The following is an 18,173-nucleotide window of genomic DNA, read 5'->3' as shown; positions in this document are numbered from 1 at the left end:
TAAGAAAAATTGCATCAGTAAGAAATCCTTTTATTCTCGTCAGTGAAACGAAAACACTGATGCTAAGTAAAAATGCAAATGGTTATATTCGAGGGAATTCTTCCCGCACCTCAATGGAAACATGTTTATTCACAGGCAAAATCATTTGCCACAGTTACCTGTAGTAGTCACTGTTATGTCTAATCAAGATGGTAGACTGTCGGTTAAGCTTTGAAAATCATGTAGTAGATTAAAATTTAATAAATGCTTTAATAATTGTAATTCAAAAGAAATAACCTGTCTTGGAGTAATGGTGCTCTAGAAGGTAGTTACGGCATTGTAGTTCAGTTTCTTGGCATTATGTGTCGGCGTACCAATGGATAAAGTATGCATTACGGGAAGAAGAAAAGTTAGAAGTTGGAAAAGTGCTTTTTGGAATTAAAAAAAAAAAGAAAGAAACTAAAGAATTATTACTATGTATCGGACTCAAGTTTAAAATTCACGACTCTTATACTCTCGCTGCTGAAAGCACGTTGAAACTCCATCTCAGGGAGTTGATTGGAAAGCTGCAGCACTCACTCAACGTTATAATTAACCCGAGAAAGCCCACGCTAATTTTACCCTTAAAAGGACCAGGGAGTGCCTCTGATGCTCCCTGCTGCATATACAAGCTACCTGAACTCACCGCGACCATTTGTATTTTTCGTCATTAATAGAAAAAGCTAGTCACCTACTTTGCTATGAAAGCATTTGTCAATGGTAATAAACAATGAACGGTATAAAATAATTAGAAAAGTACCTACTTCAATAGGAGCCTCAGAGGCACCCTTTGTGCCTTTACGTTAGTATAAAAATGCTATTTTTTTAGGTAAAGTAAAAAATGCTTAGGAAACGGAATCTGAGGGTGTATTTCAAAGAGAGAGAAGAATTCTAGAGCACAGGACACGGGACGAAATATCTATTAAGAATAATGCCATTAAAAATTGACCTCCGAGGCACCTTTGGGCCTTTACGTCAATATAAAAAATAACCCTATTTTTTCTGAAGTGATATAAGAAAACGTATGAACAAGTCAATCAGGGGGCATATCCCAAAGAGATAGGAGAATTCTAGAGCGGAAGACAAGCGACGAAACATCTATTAAGAATAATTACATTAAAAGTGGACCAGGGTGCCTCTGAGGCACCCCCTGGGTTTTCTTGGGTTAAAGGTTAGTCACTATCAGAAAATTAAGTTAAAATATTGATGCTATGAATGATTGAGGCAAGCGATCCTTCCTCTTACTAATTTTAACCCCAAACCACAGACGTAAGTCTCTCACCTCCGACAAAATACACACAACGTTCTGTAAAAATCTTCGTATTTCTAGTAAATATTCAGGATAATTCGAGTTCTATGTTATCTCAAATCGAGGTGAAGTAGAATTCTCATTATTAGCCCATTTCAAGTGCAAGCAATTGAGACAATTGGCAATTGTTTGAAAAAGAAAATTCCATATTCGACGAAATTGTATCTTTTAGGAAAGTTATCATAGACTTTTAGTTAAATTTTCGATGGGAAACTGCGAAACTTGGAATTATTTGAACAACTCAATAAGCAGATACATTATATTGTTTTTAAAATCGCACAATATTTACAAAAGTCATCATAGAACTGGGATGGAGAAGGGAAGGGTTCATTCTGTCTTTCTCAACTGATTTTACTCGATAACCAAAGTACTAGGAATGATTATACGCCATATTCCATGAAAATCTAATATTTTTACGAAATATGTCTTAAATCATTTTTTTAAAATCTATACCACATTAAGGTGAAAAATTCAGCTCTCAGTATTGACTGATTTTAATCCCGGGCACTTAATTAAAGAGACAAAGATGATATGCATAATATTGTGTCAAACACGAATGAGATTTAAATAAGTTACTGAGGAAACCCTAAAATCGGAGCAAAGAGGAATAACACTATTGCTTTATACCCAGTGGCGTTGGGAATGGGTGCTCAGCCCCCCAAAGAGTTCCTATAGTATTCCTTGGTACTTTAATGTTTGTAACTTTTTCTCGGAACAAAGAACAATTGCCTCTCACGTATTCTGTTTCAAAACAAAATATATCACTAAACAGTTCCTAGACAAGCTGTGTTCGCTAACGTCGTGTTTATCCTTTGAAAATGTTTGCATTTGGGGAGGGGGGGATCGAGTTTTCCAAGAATCATTGGCGTTCAAAGGGAAGAAAGGAAAGAGTGAGGGCCTATATGCATATGGTGACCTTGAAGTTATTGTTCTACTATTTGACATAGCAATTACCGTAGTATGTACGTGTCTTCTTTGACCCAAAGCCAAAGTTTGCAGATTGAGTCAGGAAATACTGAAAAGAAACGGTTCCTTTCTAAACACAAAAGGAGGTTCCGAAAAAATTAATCTTTATCTTAGTTCAAGGATTAAGAGGCAATGAACGTATTTGAGCCCAAAAAATCATTGACTTTGCTAAAAATGACAAACCTCGTGACCTGTCATCGTCTATTTTCAATCATTCACCGCCATTCCCAATATTATTAACTACAATAGGAAACCTCGGCTTAATACCACTCACTTCTAGTCCCAATTGGTATCAAAGAAAGCGGTGATCAATGGATTTTCGATAAATGCTCAGCACCTAATTTTCTTAACCTGCAAGGAAAAAAGCACGAGGGGAAAATAAGCATTTTTCTTTGATGTTTTGGTTTCATTCAGATGAAGAATATTTGAGGGGGAAAACGATAGTAAAGACTTGTAGTGTTTGACTATGTGACAGCAATCTCTGATGTTTGATCGATTAGAGCAGTTCAGAAGATTTGCTTGAGTTATACGTGTTCAAGGTGTCAAAATAAGAACTTACTTTGCAAGAATGTCGGAAATGTTTTACCAAAGTGGTTTGAGCGGGAAAAGGACAATTGAGGCGGCATCCGGAAAAAGGGCACATAAGTCAAAAGTTGCTTTTGGGATATTGAGCCTTCAAGTTTTTAAACAGTGATAGCTCTTAATATATAAATGATGGATTTCATGTTTTATCATAAGTGTTTTTGATAGCTACTTACTCTTTATATCTGTACTGTGTGTTTGATCTTAAAAATTGTCGTTTTAATTAGAGAGTTAAATAAAGTAAGTGTGTTATGTCCCCTTTTTCCAACCAGGAGTGAGGTTTACAATAATATGAACTCTAAGATTCGAAATATTCACGTATTGTACACTCAAAAAGTACGAAATATCTTGGTTGTATGACTACAAAACTAAATTTTAAGAAACACAAGTATGTGGGAGAAAAAGGACAGACAAAATTTACATGTCTGCCTAAGGATTTGTAAACCTTTAGTTAAAATGACTTTAAGCAAATTAAGATAGTGTTCGTAGGAAAGTTTCAGCGGTCTGTTGGTCATTTCGTATTAATAGATCTTAAACATATCAAAAAGGCTTTTAAGAATGAGTTCTGAATTTTGTTTTATGTGCACAATAGTGGCTAAAATCACTAGGTATTAGTTGTAAATGGGCTTTCAGTACATTTGAAACATCAGCATGTAACTTACGTGGACGATTATCGTGAGTACCTCCCATTTTCTGGAAAAAAGACTCCAACTGAATAACATGAAGTCTTTTAACAGAGAGCTGAAAATAGTAAGTTAAAACTTTTGGCACCTAACTTAAGTGCCATTCTGCTTGATGGATGATGATGATGGTTTTTGAGTTTAACGTCCCTTCAGCAGCGAAGCTATATGAGACTTGGACCTGCTTATTAACGTGGAATTCGAACCACAGGAGCTCCCGTCGGGTCTCCTTGATGGAGTTGATGGAAGACCAAGTTTTGGGATGAGGTTTCTTCTGGTTGTTACTACTGTTGTTATTAGCCGACAGGGTCATACAAGGTGATAGGTAGGCATCTTGAAGTGCCTTGTTTTGCCCATTACAGAATGAGTCTAATAAGTTACACTGATCTTGAAGTGGAAACTGTTCATAACATGTATTTTCACAACACTTACTAACCAATATAAAGCCTTTTGATGGAATTACGTTACATTTGTGTGTAACATTCTTCAACTCAAACTTTACTAATTTTTGAACTTTCTAGTTTCTTGCATCAATCGTGTCTTCTTTTCAATTGGTTCAGTTATATCCATCACTATAGTTAATTAATAATGAACATATAAGGCACAAACTACAAGAACACTGTATCAGTAGATTACGTTATGATTCAACAAACTCACAACCACCACTAATCTGAAACATGTGTTTACAAAAACTGTGCTACTGACCTCACGTGTTGAGATACTGAACTGAACTTTTCACACTATTCTCAACACTATAGCATGTTAGAAAAAGCGATGGTCGGAAAAAGGGCACATAAACCTACAGTATGTGCCCTTTTTCCGGATACGGCCTCAATTGTGTTAATTTCGGCGAGGAAAATGTGTATATAAACAAACAAACAAACAAAAAAAAAACGGAGAAAAATGCAAACAAGATATTTATTCAGAAAAAGACTAGAAAAACATTTGAGAAAAGTTTCTAGAACAAAAGAAAGAGAGTAATGGTGTTAATTTTGGTGAAAAAATTATGCAGAAACAGCAATCGAGAAACAAGGAAGAAATATCTAAAGAAGCCAATACTTTAGAGAAAGTTGTCTTCTTATTATTATGAAAACTAAACCTGTCTCCCATACCAACTCTAAGGCCTCCTCTGCTGTTTATTCCTTACTATTTCAAATCCATGCAAAGTTAATTATTTGGAAGTCTTAAAGGAATTGTACGATGCATTACACCAAAATCGAACAGTTGTAACGGACATTATCTTGGAACATAGTTTTTAAATTCGGGGGGCGGACGATAACCCATCTCGCATATTGTCCTGGATTCAGGTTCAGTATAAATATTATCAGGATCTGATGGCGATGTTTGTAGTATATTTCTGTTCATGTATACTTCCGTAACGCTATCACCGCTTTCCGGGGTTTGTCCTCCGTTGTCCTGCCAACGAATATTTTCCGGAGACCTGGACTTACCTGGGTAAGACGTTGAAGGACATCTCCAAAAAGGGATTACAAAATTGTTCCCAAATTGCCCGCCGGTCTCAACAACGATATGAGCATTAGGCACCGAGAGGTTCGGATGTCTCGTCTCGAAAACTTTACGGACAATCAGACGGTCATTCAGATCACAACGCACACAAACATTATTCATACATACAACAAAACACTCTGGGTTAAACGAAACTATGCTTATTTATTAAAATACTATTAAAAAATAACGTATTAGAAAAACAATCACAACACTCAACACTGAATATATATAATTATTTTCACTAATAAAATCACACTTTGCTTTTTCACTACACTATAACCCTTTATCACTTTTATATGGAAGATTATAATTGGGATTCCACTATAGATGCTTTTTTCACACCGTTAATGCACATGGGGGATTATTGCTGTGGGAGTAACATCGAGATGATACCACGAAGTAGTATGGTTGCTGCTCCAGAAAATCGTTAGAGGTCGACGTTAGTCTTCAGCAAAAACATGTAATCACCAAATGGGAATGATAAGGTTGGAGGGCGCGTTTATAACTAAGACGCACTAGGTATGTGAACTTGGGATTTCACTCATTGAGGCTAGCCATAACTAGGTCCTTGACTGGCTAATAACGTATACCCCTTAGCACAACATTATGCTTGATGCCCGATGCATGGGACGTGGTTGCTGCTCACAGACATGGAGTAAGATTCCTCGAACTCAGAGGTTCGAGATACGAGCTGCTCTGATCGCCTGGTCAATGTTGGTAGTTCATTCCAAAAGAAACTCAAGTTAAATCACCTGTATGTATATGCATATCGAATATAAAAAAAATAATAATTTTAGGCCACCGGCCACGACGCACAAGACATTATGGTAACATTCAGATAACGAACTTGTAAAGCGATGTGGCTGGCGCCGTTCTGGATCGCAGCACTTCCATAAATGATTAAAAGATACACTTAATTCAGCTCCAAATAACCATAGAACATAGCTCTTGCATATTAATAAGTCAGGAAGAAACACTGAGAACATTCATCGCTCACGAAAATATTTTCACCACAAAGCAAAGTTTATTATAATTATATATATATGAATAAACCATGAAAAACTTCTTTGTCCTGTTACGTGAGAAGAAAAACAATTCCCATCGAAGAAAGAAGTTATTGCGTCGCAGAATAGAGTATAAATCGAAAAATAATTACGGTCTTTACGAAATATACAGAGCGTGCACAAAAATGCTTCTATAACCTGGTGACGGTTATAGATTGACTCCCAACAAGGGACCGATCTGTCAAGTGCACGCGTAGTACAGGATGAGAACTCCTGATTGTTTAATAAGATTGGGATAAAATTAGGTTTCTCACAAAACATTGATTAGTTAGTTGGCAACACTGTGATATGGTGTGAGATTTACGTGCAAAAGAGCTCAATGGTTTTTAACCTGAAAAAGGACTATTTAAAAATAGTCAAATAACTTGTTGTTCACTTACTGCAACAAAGTATACTGAGGTTCCTGCATGAGCAGTATCCAGTCCAAATTTTCCATAAATTAATAGAATCCTCTTGAATGATTGGTGCAGTTGGGTTTCTATATCCAGTTTCTTCGCATATAGAAGTCCATTTTGTCTTCGTATGGTGAACGTCCCACGTTGTTTTCGGTCGTTAAGTTAATGAGGGGAGAAGGGAAGATTTTTTTTTAATACACTGATGTGAAAAACGAAGTATGGCTTTTAACGCCTGTGTGAAGACCTTTTTGTCACTGAAAGTCCGGGGAAAGCGTTCATAGGGCTATTTAAATTTATTTTTCTTTTCTTTTTTAAAAATGCTTTTCGTTAAATGTTTTTAAGTTTTCCGTTTCGATCACTTTATACTGTATGATATGAAGTAAATGTACACACACTATAACTATTCATGAAAATATTGACTTCAAACATCTCAATAAAAGTAAATTTCTCCTTTTAGAATATATTTATATATGCATATAGAACATTAAAACATGAATGAATAGGCAATTAACAAAAACTCTAAAACATATTAAAGTATTAAAATTGTTGTCAAAGTTTCAATATTACCGTTATATACTAGAGAAATATGAAAATCATTGAAAAAGTAAAATGAATAAAAATGTAAAGACATTATTGATTGACAATATACAAAGATTTTCACCTGTATGTCTCCCTTTCTGTAAATAAAGTAGTGCTTTGTGTAGTTTAATGAGAAATAACGAAAACTCGTTTTTCCAAAATAAAAAAGTAAATTTAAGTCTCAAAGCTGACGTTCATAGTGATTCCAACAAACATGCATATTTCTGTATATCAAAAAACCAGAAAAATAAACACACTGCTGAACAAGATTGCACTTATTTAATATAAAAACACATTTACACGTGACGTTTCGATCTTCTAGCCAAGATCCTCATCAGACGTACACTCTGATGAGGATCTTGGCTAGAAGATCGAAACGTCACGTGTAAATGTGTTTTTATATTAAATAAGTGCAATCTTGTTCAGCAGTGTGTTTATTTTTCTGATTTTATTCGAAAGACGTTGACTATGATTGTGTGTCATTCTGTATATCAAGAAATGAGATTGTAATTTCGTTGACATGCATGAAGAAAATTCAGTACGTCATAAGATCAGAATAACATCTACTTGGCATGTGAAAATCAAGATTTTAATTCAATAATGCTCAATACAACAAACGATTTAATTCTGAAACAAATTGTTATTAGCTTAGGCCTAGTATAATAATTGTTATTCATTTCCAAAAAAACGTAAATATTGTAGGGTTACCATCTGCAAAAAACTTACTAATAAAACGTTAAAAACTATACAGTGTAGATGCAAGTTTCTCAAAGGTCTGAATCAACTACCTTGACTCACTAGTCCAAACATTCCTGAAAAATAAACGGTCATTACGTCATGAATTGACCAAAACCATAGGTGGGAAAAATGTACAATACTAAACGTACTTACACGCATACAAAGTGTGATCGTTTCCTACGATGCAAACCTAGAAACTTGATAAGGCCTGCAATCATAGGCACTTATATATGTTTCCATACCTAACTGAAATATAAACACTTTAATATTCAGTAAAATCCCTGGAACATAACATACGGACTTTGGTCTTCCACCTAGGAAAATATATAAAATACAAATGCTGTTGTAGCATCTTAAAAGTTTGTCTGTACAAGACAAAATGTACAAGACCTAGTAAAAGAAAAATGGGATACAAACGCGAAAATATAGTCAACGGTATTACAACTCTCTGGTCGGCCTGAAACATCAAAACTAAATTCCCTACAAAACAGCTGTGACAAACTTTCTTAGGCATCTTTGCTACAAAATATATTCAAAACATTCTCATTAAGACATTAAAATCCAAAGTCGTCAAGCACATGAAATAATTGACAGAAAGTAATTGTTATAAAACTTTATGGCTTCATGCTATTTGAAAGAAACAGAATGAGTTTATTTTTTCGGAATCCATCTTAATAGTCAAATATTTTCTGGGACATACTGTAACTAAAATACAAATTTCACAAAGTTAGTATGAAAAACATTACAACATATTAGGATACAAATACATATAATAAAATTTCGATTCGTAAACACTAAAACATTCACTGCAATATCACTAGACAACAAAATATACTGAAACATTTAACCTAAGAATACACATACTTAGCTACGGATGACTATAAAAGAAAGAAACTATATTTTGCGATTGATGGCAAAAATACAACTAGCTACGGAATATCCAATGGCTTAGCCAAGTCCATTTTGCAATAGTACTGAAATTCCAGGAAATATTGTCTCCGTGTAAAATAAATATATTTATCCCCATGAAATATCCTATCCGAAGAAGTTTCGCTACGGTCGCCAAGATGTCTGTAAAAGACGACAAAAAACCTTAATCAGAAATTACAAGAAAATATAGAAATTAAAAATATTTCCATATACATATTAGTATGGGAAAAAGACTACCGTTCACCATCGTAATCTTTGTTTATATAGTTCCTTCTAGAATAAAAAATATTACTGTTTTAGTTCGATGAATATGCTCTTCATGACATTCCTGCACATACTCATAACCAACAAGGAAATGGCTGTTATCACACGCTAGACCTCAGTCTAACTACTTTCCATGCTTTTCTCTTCGAAGAAAATATGTCATATCCTGGAAATTCAAGTTCAATATTAAATCAAAATCGGGTAATTGACGTAAATGAGATTCAACAAAATTACAAGAAACAGTTGAAAATGAAGATCAAGATCTAAGATTAACACTAAAAAAGAAATTTGAGATTGCTTACAATTGTAAAATTTCATATTCTATGTATGAGATTACATACTAAATTTCAATTACAAATGTACAAATGTATATACGAGGCATATTTCAAAAGAAAGGGACGATATTTAATTGGAAACAGGTAAGTAAGTTTAGCAACATTGTTTTGTTGGGTAAAAACAAGTACATATCAACTTTATTTTTCAACATAGTCACCATTATTTTCCAAGCACTTTCTGTACCGTGGCACAAGTTATTTTATACCCTCTGCATAGAGGTTCGCCGCTGGGAGTTCATCCACCTCAACACTGCCGTTTTCAATTCACCAGGTTCTTCAAATCGTTGAGATGAAAACCACTTTTTTAGGTGCAGAAGGAGGTGATAGTCACTTGGTAATGGTGAAGCGAGGATCTTCTTTAACTTTTTCATTCACTCGCTGCACCAAGTCGTTAGTCTGAGTGCTAGGTCTTCTACTCTTCTCTTCGTCGTGGATATCTGTACGGCCTTCTTTGAATGCACGACACCATTGCCGCACCTTACATTGTCGCCGTACACTGCACACAATTCTCTTTGAATTTCAGCAGCACTTTGTCCTTTGCCATGAAGAAATCTAATCAGAGGGAACCTCGCACCTAGCGGGATTGTGTATGCGCGCAGCCATTTTAATACTCTCCAGCACATACGAAAACAAACAGATGACTGGCGAAACTATGGTTGTTTGATAGCCAATGGACGAAGTGATGTTTCTGCGCAAGCGTGGTCCTATCACTATTGCCAATCGGTTACAATAAAATATCGGTTCTTTCTTTTGAAATGCGCCTCGTATAATAATCAACAAGTAAACATTTTCTTATCCTGGGCATCTCGATACATTTTCTAAAAAATTCTAAAAAGAAAATCAAACATTGGTTGTAAATCACATGTAATAATATATTTAAGAATTTTAAAAAAATGGGAAAGGATTCTAAAAAGAATTTTAAAACTTAAAACACTTTAATAAAATACATTTATTATAAAGCCAAAGTATCTTCCCACTAGCTGGGGATGCGGAGCTACGCCACTAGCTCAAAATTGCTTTTGGAATAAATGCAATTCCGCTACACATATAAGATGTGTTAGTTTTTACTATAAATCTGAAATTAAAAATTAAAGACATTGAACTAAAAGTAAGTTATTTATTGGGTTTGAAACACTGGTGTTCAACTGAGTGTATGTGAAGTACGACACTGATCAAACAAATGGAAGAAGAAAAGGAGCAATCAGCTATATCGTCCGTTATTTGCAAACGTAAATAGATGGTCAGGAATTCCAGTTGTTGGTTTATCAAAACGAAAAAAACGAAAACGTGATAGTTGCTCCTCCTGAAGAGTTAAAAGCCTGAAAGCAAAATAATGTTTAAAAAGAAATGCATAGTCTCTCTGCTTTTTTTTTTTTTTTTCGTGGGTAGCTGAAAATAAAATGAGATTTACTTATCATCAGTTTCCTTCCTATTACAACTTAATTTAGAAAACAAAATGCGTCGTTTTCCTGAAAGAAAAATCTCTATTAGTATAGGAAGTCTCAGTTACCTTTTTTTCTATGGGTACTCTTCCTATGCTGATAATTACGGTTATTGCCTTGTCTGTTTCTAAAATGATTCAAGCACTTGAAGCCCTGTTAGTTAGAAAACAAAGGGATTTATTGATGAAATTATGTGCAATGTATGTATGTATGGTGATAATATACACGAGGAGGGAGGTTATAGTAAGCGGTGGCCTATCATGTTTATGAATAGCAAGAAGGTGATCTAATGATGAATATGCGTGACGTGCGAAGACTGTACATCAGTGTTTGTAGTTTAAGGGAATTTTCCCTAATTTAGGGAAATTTCGTAGATAACTTTAGCAAAAAGGGAAAAAGGGAATTTTCGATAAAACGTGAACATCCAGGGAAATTCTCGCACTGACTGATTAACTAATATAAAGCCTTAAATTCACCGTGCTCGTGGGTTTTCTCCGGGTTCTCCCGTTTCCTCCCACTTTATTCATTCCACCATTTGATTCATTTCTCATCATCACTGTCTTCTTTAGCCTAACCGGGATAAACGTGGGACGTAAAACTGAAACATTTCATTTTTCAAATTCTTATATATTCTTTGTTCTTTAGAAATAAACCAATATAATAGGAATAGTTTGTGTGTGTGCAAAGTAGCACCATTTGCACCCATTGTTGGGTGTGTGAATTATCATGCATTATTTTGTAGAAAAATGTGAAAAATAAAGTAATAAAATAGAGGCAAAAAACTAATAAGCAAAACAAATGTGGTTGGCACTTCCTTTAATACGTATAGCTAAATTTATCTTATCACATAACTTCTGTCGTAAGAATTGGATACTCAAGAAACTAGAAAAACTTTGATATGAAAAGGGAAAATTTTGAGTAATTTGAGGGATGTTTTCGTACGTAAACCTACTAACACTGTTGTACAGATATGGTAAGAGTGTGGTATAGATATGAGACGGTAGACCTCTTGTGTTGGCGTCCGTGGTGGTAAGGAATAAGTATTGCCTAACACATGGCCTTCCAGGACTTATAGTTTATCATAAAACTTGTGTGGAGCCGATAACTAGGCAACATGTCCCAGCGTAAGAGCTGATCGGACAAAAGCTTTATATGTATAAAGAATAAGTTTGGTGTTAAACTCCCAGTTAGTGCCTTTCAAACTCCGTAACAAATGGATCCGACGACAAATATTAGCTTGTAAATTGTAAAGGTGGGCTTTCCAAGAAAGATGTTTGTCGAAAGTGACACCAAGATAGGTGACACTACTTTGTCGGTATTGTCGAGCGAGTCGTGTAATGTAAGATGTAAACGTTCAGGAATTCGTGTTAAGCAGTACATATATAAGTCCAAATAATGTCAATTCTGTTTCCAATGGATTTAATTTAACTTTCCATTGTAGACTCCAACTGAAGAGTTTATCAATTGCTGGTTGTAATGTTGGGTTTATTCGAAGAACATAAGTCGTAATACATATTGTCGACGTGCAACAAATTCATCAAATATTTTAATAGATAACAGTAATCAATCATTTTTAAGAATTTTTTTTATTTTTATTTTTATTTTCTCGGTTCCTTAGTTGAAATAAGCTAATATTGTTTTCTAAAAGAGTTTTTTTCTAATGGAAAAACATTAAAAATGCTTTTCGAAAAATTTACAAGAACCTTAAGTTGAAATTTGGTTTCGACGCATTGAGTAACATAGCCTCTAGCGAGTATACATACATCTAAATAAACAGACTCATATTTTCTTAAATATTTAGATAGAGGCCATAAATGTGTAAATCCGTTCAAATCTCGAATTCACGATCATCATCAGGGGCGTATCCAGGACGAACTCCTGGGGGGATACGGTGGGTTTTAATACTGCTACTTAGAGCTACTTTTAAGAGCTCCAAACTCTGGGATGGGTTTCATTTATTTATAAAATAAGAAAGTTTCCTCTTCCCTGGATATACTATACTTCCATTTCTGCTTTCACCCCGATCGCCCCCTGGATCCGCCCCTGATCATACTTTCTTCTCTCCTATCATCGATCGAAAGTAGAAATGGAAGTCTAGTATATCCAGGGACGCCCACAAGGGCAAGTCATGTCGCTCAGCGTCTTTGAAATTTAAGGAAGGGTGTCAATAAGATATTTAAATCATAAGGAACTAAATTTGCTTTAAAACTATTAACCCCTTTTAAATTAAGGCTGTACTATTAGTGATACCTTGGAGATCAGAACAGCCACTAATAAAAGATAAAGCTTATTATAATAGTCGGTATAGATTTGTGAGGACATACACCAGAATAATTTAAGAGAAAATACGTCATGAACCTTTGGAAGGATAAGTAATCCGGATATGTCCTATTTTTATAAAATGATGAGAATGACATTGCATTTTTGTCTAAAAAAAATACGTCATGCAGTGATGCATTCTTTAGTGGGTGAAAGGAACAACTATCTCCAAGACTATAAAATCATTGAGTGCGATTTATTATAACGCTTATTTGAATTAGAGCGCATAATGAAGTTCTAGTCTTAGTTTTTGTTTCTTAATTCTACCGCACCAAAAGAGCCCGGATTTTTGAATTTCTTCCTTAGGTAAAGTATAGTGTCGAAAAATACCAAGCCTTGGCAAGCATGTAAGAAAGAAAACAAAATAATTCAATAAAAATGTATTTATCTATGACTAAAAACTAGAAAATAGTATAAAACATTAAAGAAAAAAATAGAATTTCCTTAAAAGAATTAATAAACAAAATAAACCAAATTGTGCTAAAAAAAATGAAAACATAATTCTGTTTTTAAGTAACTTACTTGTTTTACAAAAACAAATGCTATTTATGTCTGATTATGAAACGAAAAGCGTGTGGAGCATTTTCAATTCTAACTATATGTATATAAAACTACATATCTACGGGTTCTTCCGGTTGACGTGGAAAGTTGAAATTTCGCATGATTGTATCTTTTCGGGACTAACCGACAGGAAAATTGCAAAAAGTGAATATTTTTAATTTTATTGGGTCTAAAGGGACGATGAAGAAATTCTTCATGTTATTTAAATGGACTTTTTTTTTGGGACATATAATCTCGTTTTAGGTACTTGGAATTGGAATAAAAAGTTGAAATTCGGTATGCTTGTACATTTTCCATAGAATTATTTAAGAAAATCACTAAAAATAAAAATTTTCAACTTTAGAGTGGTTTTATAGGGAACTGAAATATCTTTCCCGTGTTATTTATATGTGGGACATCTACACCCTAAAATGTTTAAGCACTTTCGGCACAATCAAAACGATGAAATTTGGCAGGATTGTAGTCTTCCGGTATTAACCCACATGAAAATTGCCAGAAGTGAATATTTTTAGTTTTTAAGGGTTCTAAAGGAGAGAATGAAAAAAGAATTCCCATGTTATTAAAAAGGCGTTTTCTTGGGATACAAAATCTTATCTTTTAGATAGTTGAAATAGGAAAAGAAAGTTTAAATTTGGTAGAATTGTGGGTTTAAGAGGTACAAAGCCGTAGGCCGAGCAAACGCGGGGATCTAGGTGCAGAGCTCCAGCTAGCCGAAGGCTAGTCAGTATATGTTATAAATTTATATGGTGTATGAGAACGCCTTTCGTGATTTTTTGTAATGCTTAATTACAATTTTGTAAAAAGAAATTTTCTTAAACATATTATTCCTTTTTTTAAAGTTTAAGTACGATTTGTTTTATTTTGTTTATTTTTAAAGAAAAACATGTTTTTAATAATATTATTTTTTGTCAATAATATGATAGCAACAAATATTTTTTAAAAATCGAAAAGAAAGCTATTTTAATATTTAGAAAATGCTGTGAAAGGAACTAATAGTTCCGTTCCCCTGTTACCGTTCATGTAATGAATAAACTGCAGCGTTCGATAGTTATGACGTTATGAAGTGCCCTGTTGACCTAAGATGTTATTGTATAAAGATGGAAAAATTTTGGATCAGTTTCTAGTTCAGTAATCAGCACGCTGTAGATAGTAGCAGACGTAGTTCACGCATTCTTTATGTTCATAATTTTCTTTTAAGTTATTCGATATTTAAAAGAGCAAACACGTAGTAAGGAGTGTAAATGAAGAACTATTTAAAATATCTTTTTATTTTCAATAAAACAGCCTATTTTTCCGTATACATACATAGGATGATCAAAGAAGAGTTAAGTTCCAAAGTTGGGCGTCACTTTCCAGCAAAATTTTTAAAATTTACAGGGAAGATATGGATAATTTGATCGTTTGTGTGGTTGATAATGTATAAGGATCTCAAAAAATATCTTTATTTCATATATATAAACGGTTACAAACCTGGGACTATTCAGCGAGCGGAGGGAACTACTTGGCGTAAGGTAACAGAATAGTTGCATTGTGGGAAACTCACGAGCATTTATATTATCAACATGGCGGCAAATATACCGAAACGATGCACAGGATGTGAACCGTCCGTGTTAAATTTCGTGAAGCAATACGTTCATAACGAGCAAAATCTTCTAAAACTATGTGAAGAGCATGAATTAATGAACCTAAGAACAAATTGTGGGAAGTGTGAAAAGGGGGTGACAGCGAACAAACGTGGAGGAAGTTATTGTTTTCAGTACGAACCGAAGTACTAAGGTAAGTGTAAAAAAAACTATATTAATTAGAGTTTAATGAAGACTGAAAACATCGTGGAATGCGGGGCTCTAACCCGCCTTCACTCGCTGACGCTCGCTCGGCAATACTGACTATTAAATAGTAAACTTTGTTCGGACGTCCAAGGACACCTCTATTGTATATGCAAACCAAACCTAACCTCACGTAACCTAACCTCTCCCCTATCTCACGATGTAACGAAAGGAACCCTAAAGTCAGTTAAGAACGTAGGAATTGAAAAATTATGAATTTTAATAGCTTTTATGAAGATTTTGCTCGAAAAGTATCGGACGCCCAACTTCGGAATAAATGACTCAAAGAAACATGCATAGCAATTCAACAGACTTGATATAACATTATTTTCTTTTTTTTCTCTAGGAATTTGAACGCAAATAATCTGGAAATTTTAAGACCAGGCGATTTCCCTCCACTACAGCGCCTGAACTTGTTGTCCCTCACGCACAATAAAATAACCAAGATTGAGCCTGGAAGCTTTGGAATGCTGCATGGACTACAGCATTTGTAAGTATGTTTCTATATTCCAACGATTTGATTGAAATAAGTTATTTTATGTTTCCTTTAGTTGAGAACCTCCGGCATGGCAAAATATGTGATGTGACCTGTTTTGAAGTTTACATGATATTGTGTTTAGATAAAACAACATGAAGCTGCTTAGTCCTGGAGAAATCATAGCAACACTACATCCCCTAATAACACTTATAACAAGATCAAGATTTCAACAAGCAAGTTGTGAGGAAAGTTATTTTGATACTGACTTTTACCAAATAGAACGGGATGAGGTAACCTGAAACTCTAGCATTGATCATGTGAACATTATTTGATTAATATGACATCTAGGTTGTTCTCTTCTATCTTCAAAAGAGTTCTCATGCTTTACTTACGAAAATAATTTTAGATATTTTCTTTATTGATCAAAATGTTTCTATTACCAGGTAATATTAGCGGAGACTAGTTTATAAAGAATTGTTAAGTTTTTCTTATACCAAGTAAAATGAAGAAATTTGTGTATCATACTTAGAGTAAATTGCGAGAAGTCCATGTCTTGATAGAATAGCTTACATTATAAAACCAAATCTCTTTGCGTAACAACCCTTGTTGTGGACCCGAGTAGCGCCAACCTCATATGTTAGCAACCGGCTAAACTACCTCTAGGCTAACGACGAAAACTGGTCAGCGGGCTGCATTGCCCTGTCCTCAACAGGATCAGGAACTTTGTAGACCTAGGGGCCGCGGTGGCTCAGTGGTAGAGCGTTCACCTCTGGTGTCTGAGGTCCTTCGTTTGACCTCAGCTCGCGTCAAGTGGACTTGGTGGTGGACAAACATCGTGTGCGTGGGTTTTCTCTGGTTCTCCCGTTTCCTCCCACTTTTTTCATCCAACCATTTCATTCATTTCTCATCATCATCGCCTCTTTTAGCCTAGCCAGCATAACCGTGGAACGTAAAACTTAAAGATTTCTATACCTAGTGGTCGTCATGTCTTCTATTCAATGGCTCCCCAGTTCTCCTCACGACGTTGGGTGGACGGCCAACATTGGGAAGCACCGTCCGGGAATCGGTCACGTGGACGTCAGTCAACGCTCTAGCCACTAGAATGCGGTGTCCGCCAAATACTTTATGCTTTCCTTTAATTTCGAATATCTAGAGACATTCTAATTACGAAAAAGTAATTGAGTTCATTTGAATTAGCACAATGGAATGCTATAGGTAAAGTATGTCACTTACATCAGTGGTTCTCAACCTTTTCAAGCCTAGCCTCCCCCTCTGAATGAATGCAATTCCCCCGAGTGCCTCTCGTCATCTGAAGGCAATTCACCTCTGCAGAAGGCTGAACGTAAACCTTGGACGAAGCAGTCTAAGAAACAGAAAAAAAAAGACTTCAATTCTTAAAATTAGTCTTGATGAATCTACACTATTGTTTGTTTAAAAATTGTAAAACACATATTTGTTTAATAAGAAGAAAAGTTCTAACACCTCATGAAACCTTAAACGCTTTGTAAAAAGCCTATCGCCCCGAACATCCCCTTTGGAAAGGAGAACTCACGTTAAGAGCCACACGAATTCACTGGCTATGATTAGAAGTACAATAATGGAATTCTAGAATACGGGTTGAGGACTTATGTTACGTTATTTATGTGGGTAACGTCGTGAATTATCCATGTGAACCTACAAAGCTCTAAAGCTCAATCAGACCAGGACGATTGTGGTATTTATCCTGGGAAAAGCTTGATATAGGGCTATTAAAGCAATATTCCACTACCGGACGACATAAGATACTTGCTCCCAGAAGGGATAGAATATTATAAAGTGAAATCTGAAAATAATTGGATTCAAGTGATGGCCACCATACATCAAAGGTTTTGAGGAAATATTACTAAAGTTTATTTACACTACAACAGTCCTTCGACTTGAATATTTCGGTGAGGCCACTGCACAATACACCATACTATAAAGTTGAATTGATAACATTTTCAATCTTTTTACAGCATCAGAGGTTTACGGTGAAAATTAATTCCTTGGGTTGACAGGTCATGGCCCGTACTTTTTCGCTCCGATTGGTGTGTATGCATGAATCGTCTTCTACAAGAACGACTCATGCTCTGAAATTGTATAACACTGAATTATGTCGCTGGCGGAATTACGATATAGAGTTACTTTCTATAATCTTGC

At 35.0% G+C, this 18,173-nt stretch overlaps 1 protein-coding gene across 1 annotated transcript in view; it reads left to right on the top strand.

The window, feature by feature from the left end:
• LOC145686791 (uncharacterized) overlaps window positions 1-18,173 on the top strand; it is a 759,437-nt gene that overhangs the window by 546,860 nt on the left and 194,404 nt on the right. The window contains exon 10 of the mRNA XM_081760448.1: window positions 15,864-16,007. Within this exon, the coding sequence (XP_081616574.1) occupies window positions 15,864-16,007 (144 nt within the window). The remainder of the gene's footprint in view (window positions 1-15,863; window positions 16,008-18,173) is intronic.

This window comes from Thermobia domestica, chromosome 5 (genome assembly GCF_964235325.1).
Source record: "Thermobia domestica chromosome 5, izTheDome1.hap1.1, whole genome shotgun sequence".
Taxonomy (NCBI): domain Eukaryota; kingdom Metazoa; phylum Arthropoda; class Insecta; order Zygentoma; family Lepismatidae; genus Thermobia; species Thermobia domestica.
This window is presented reverse-complemented; position numbering and strand designations above follow the sequence as displayed.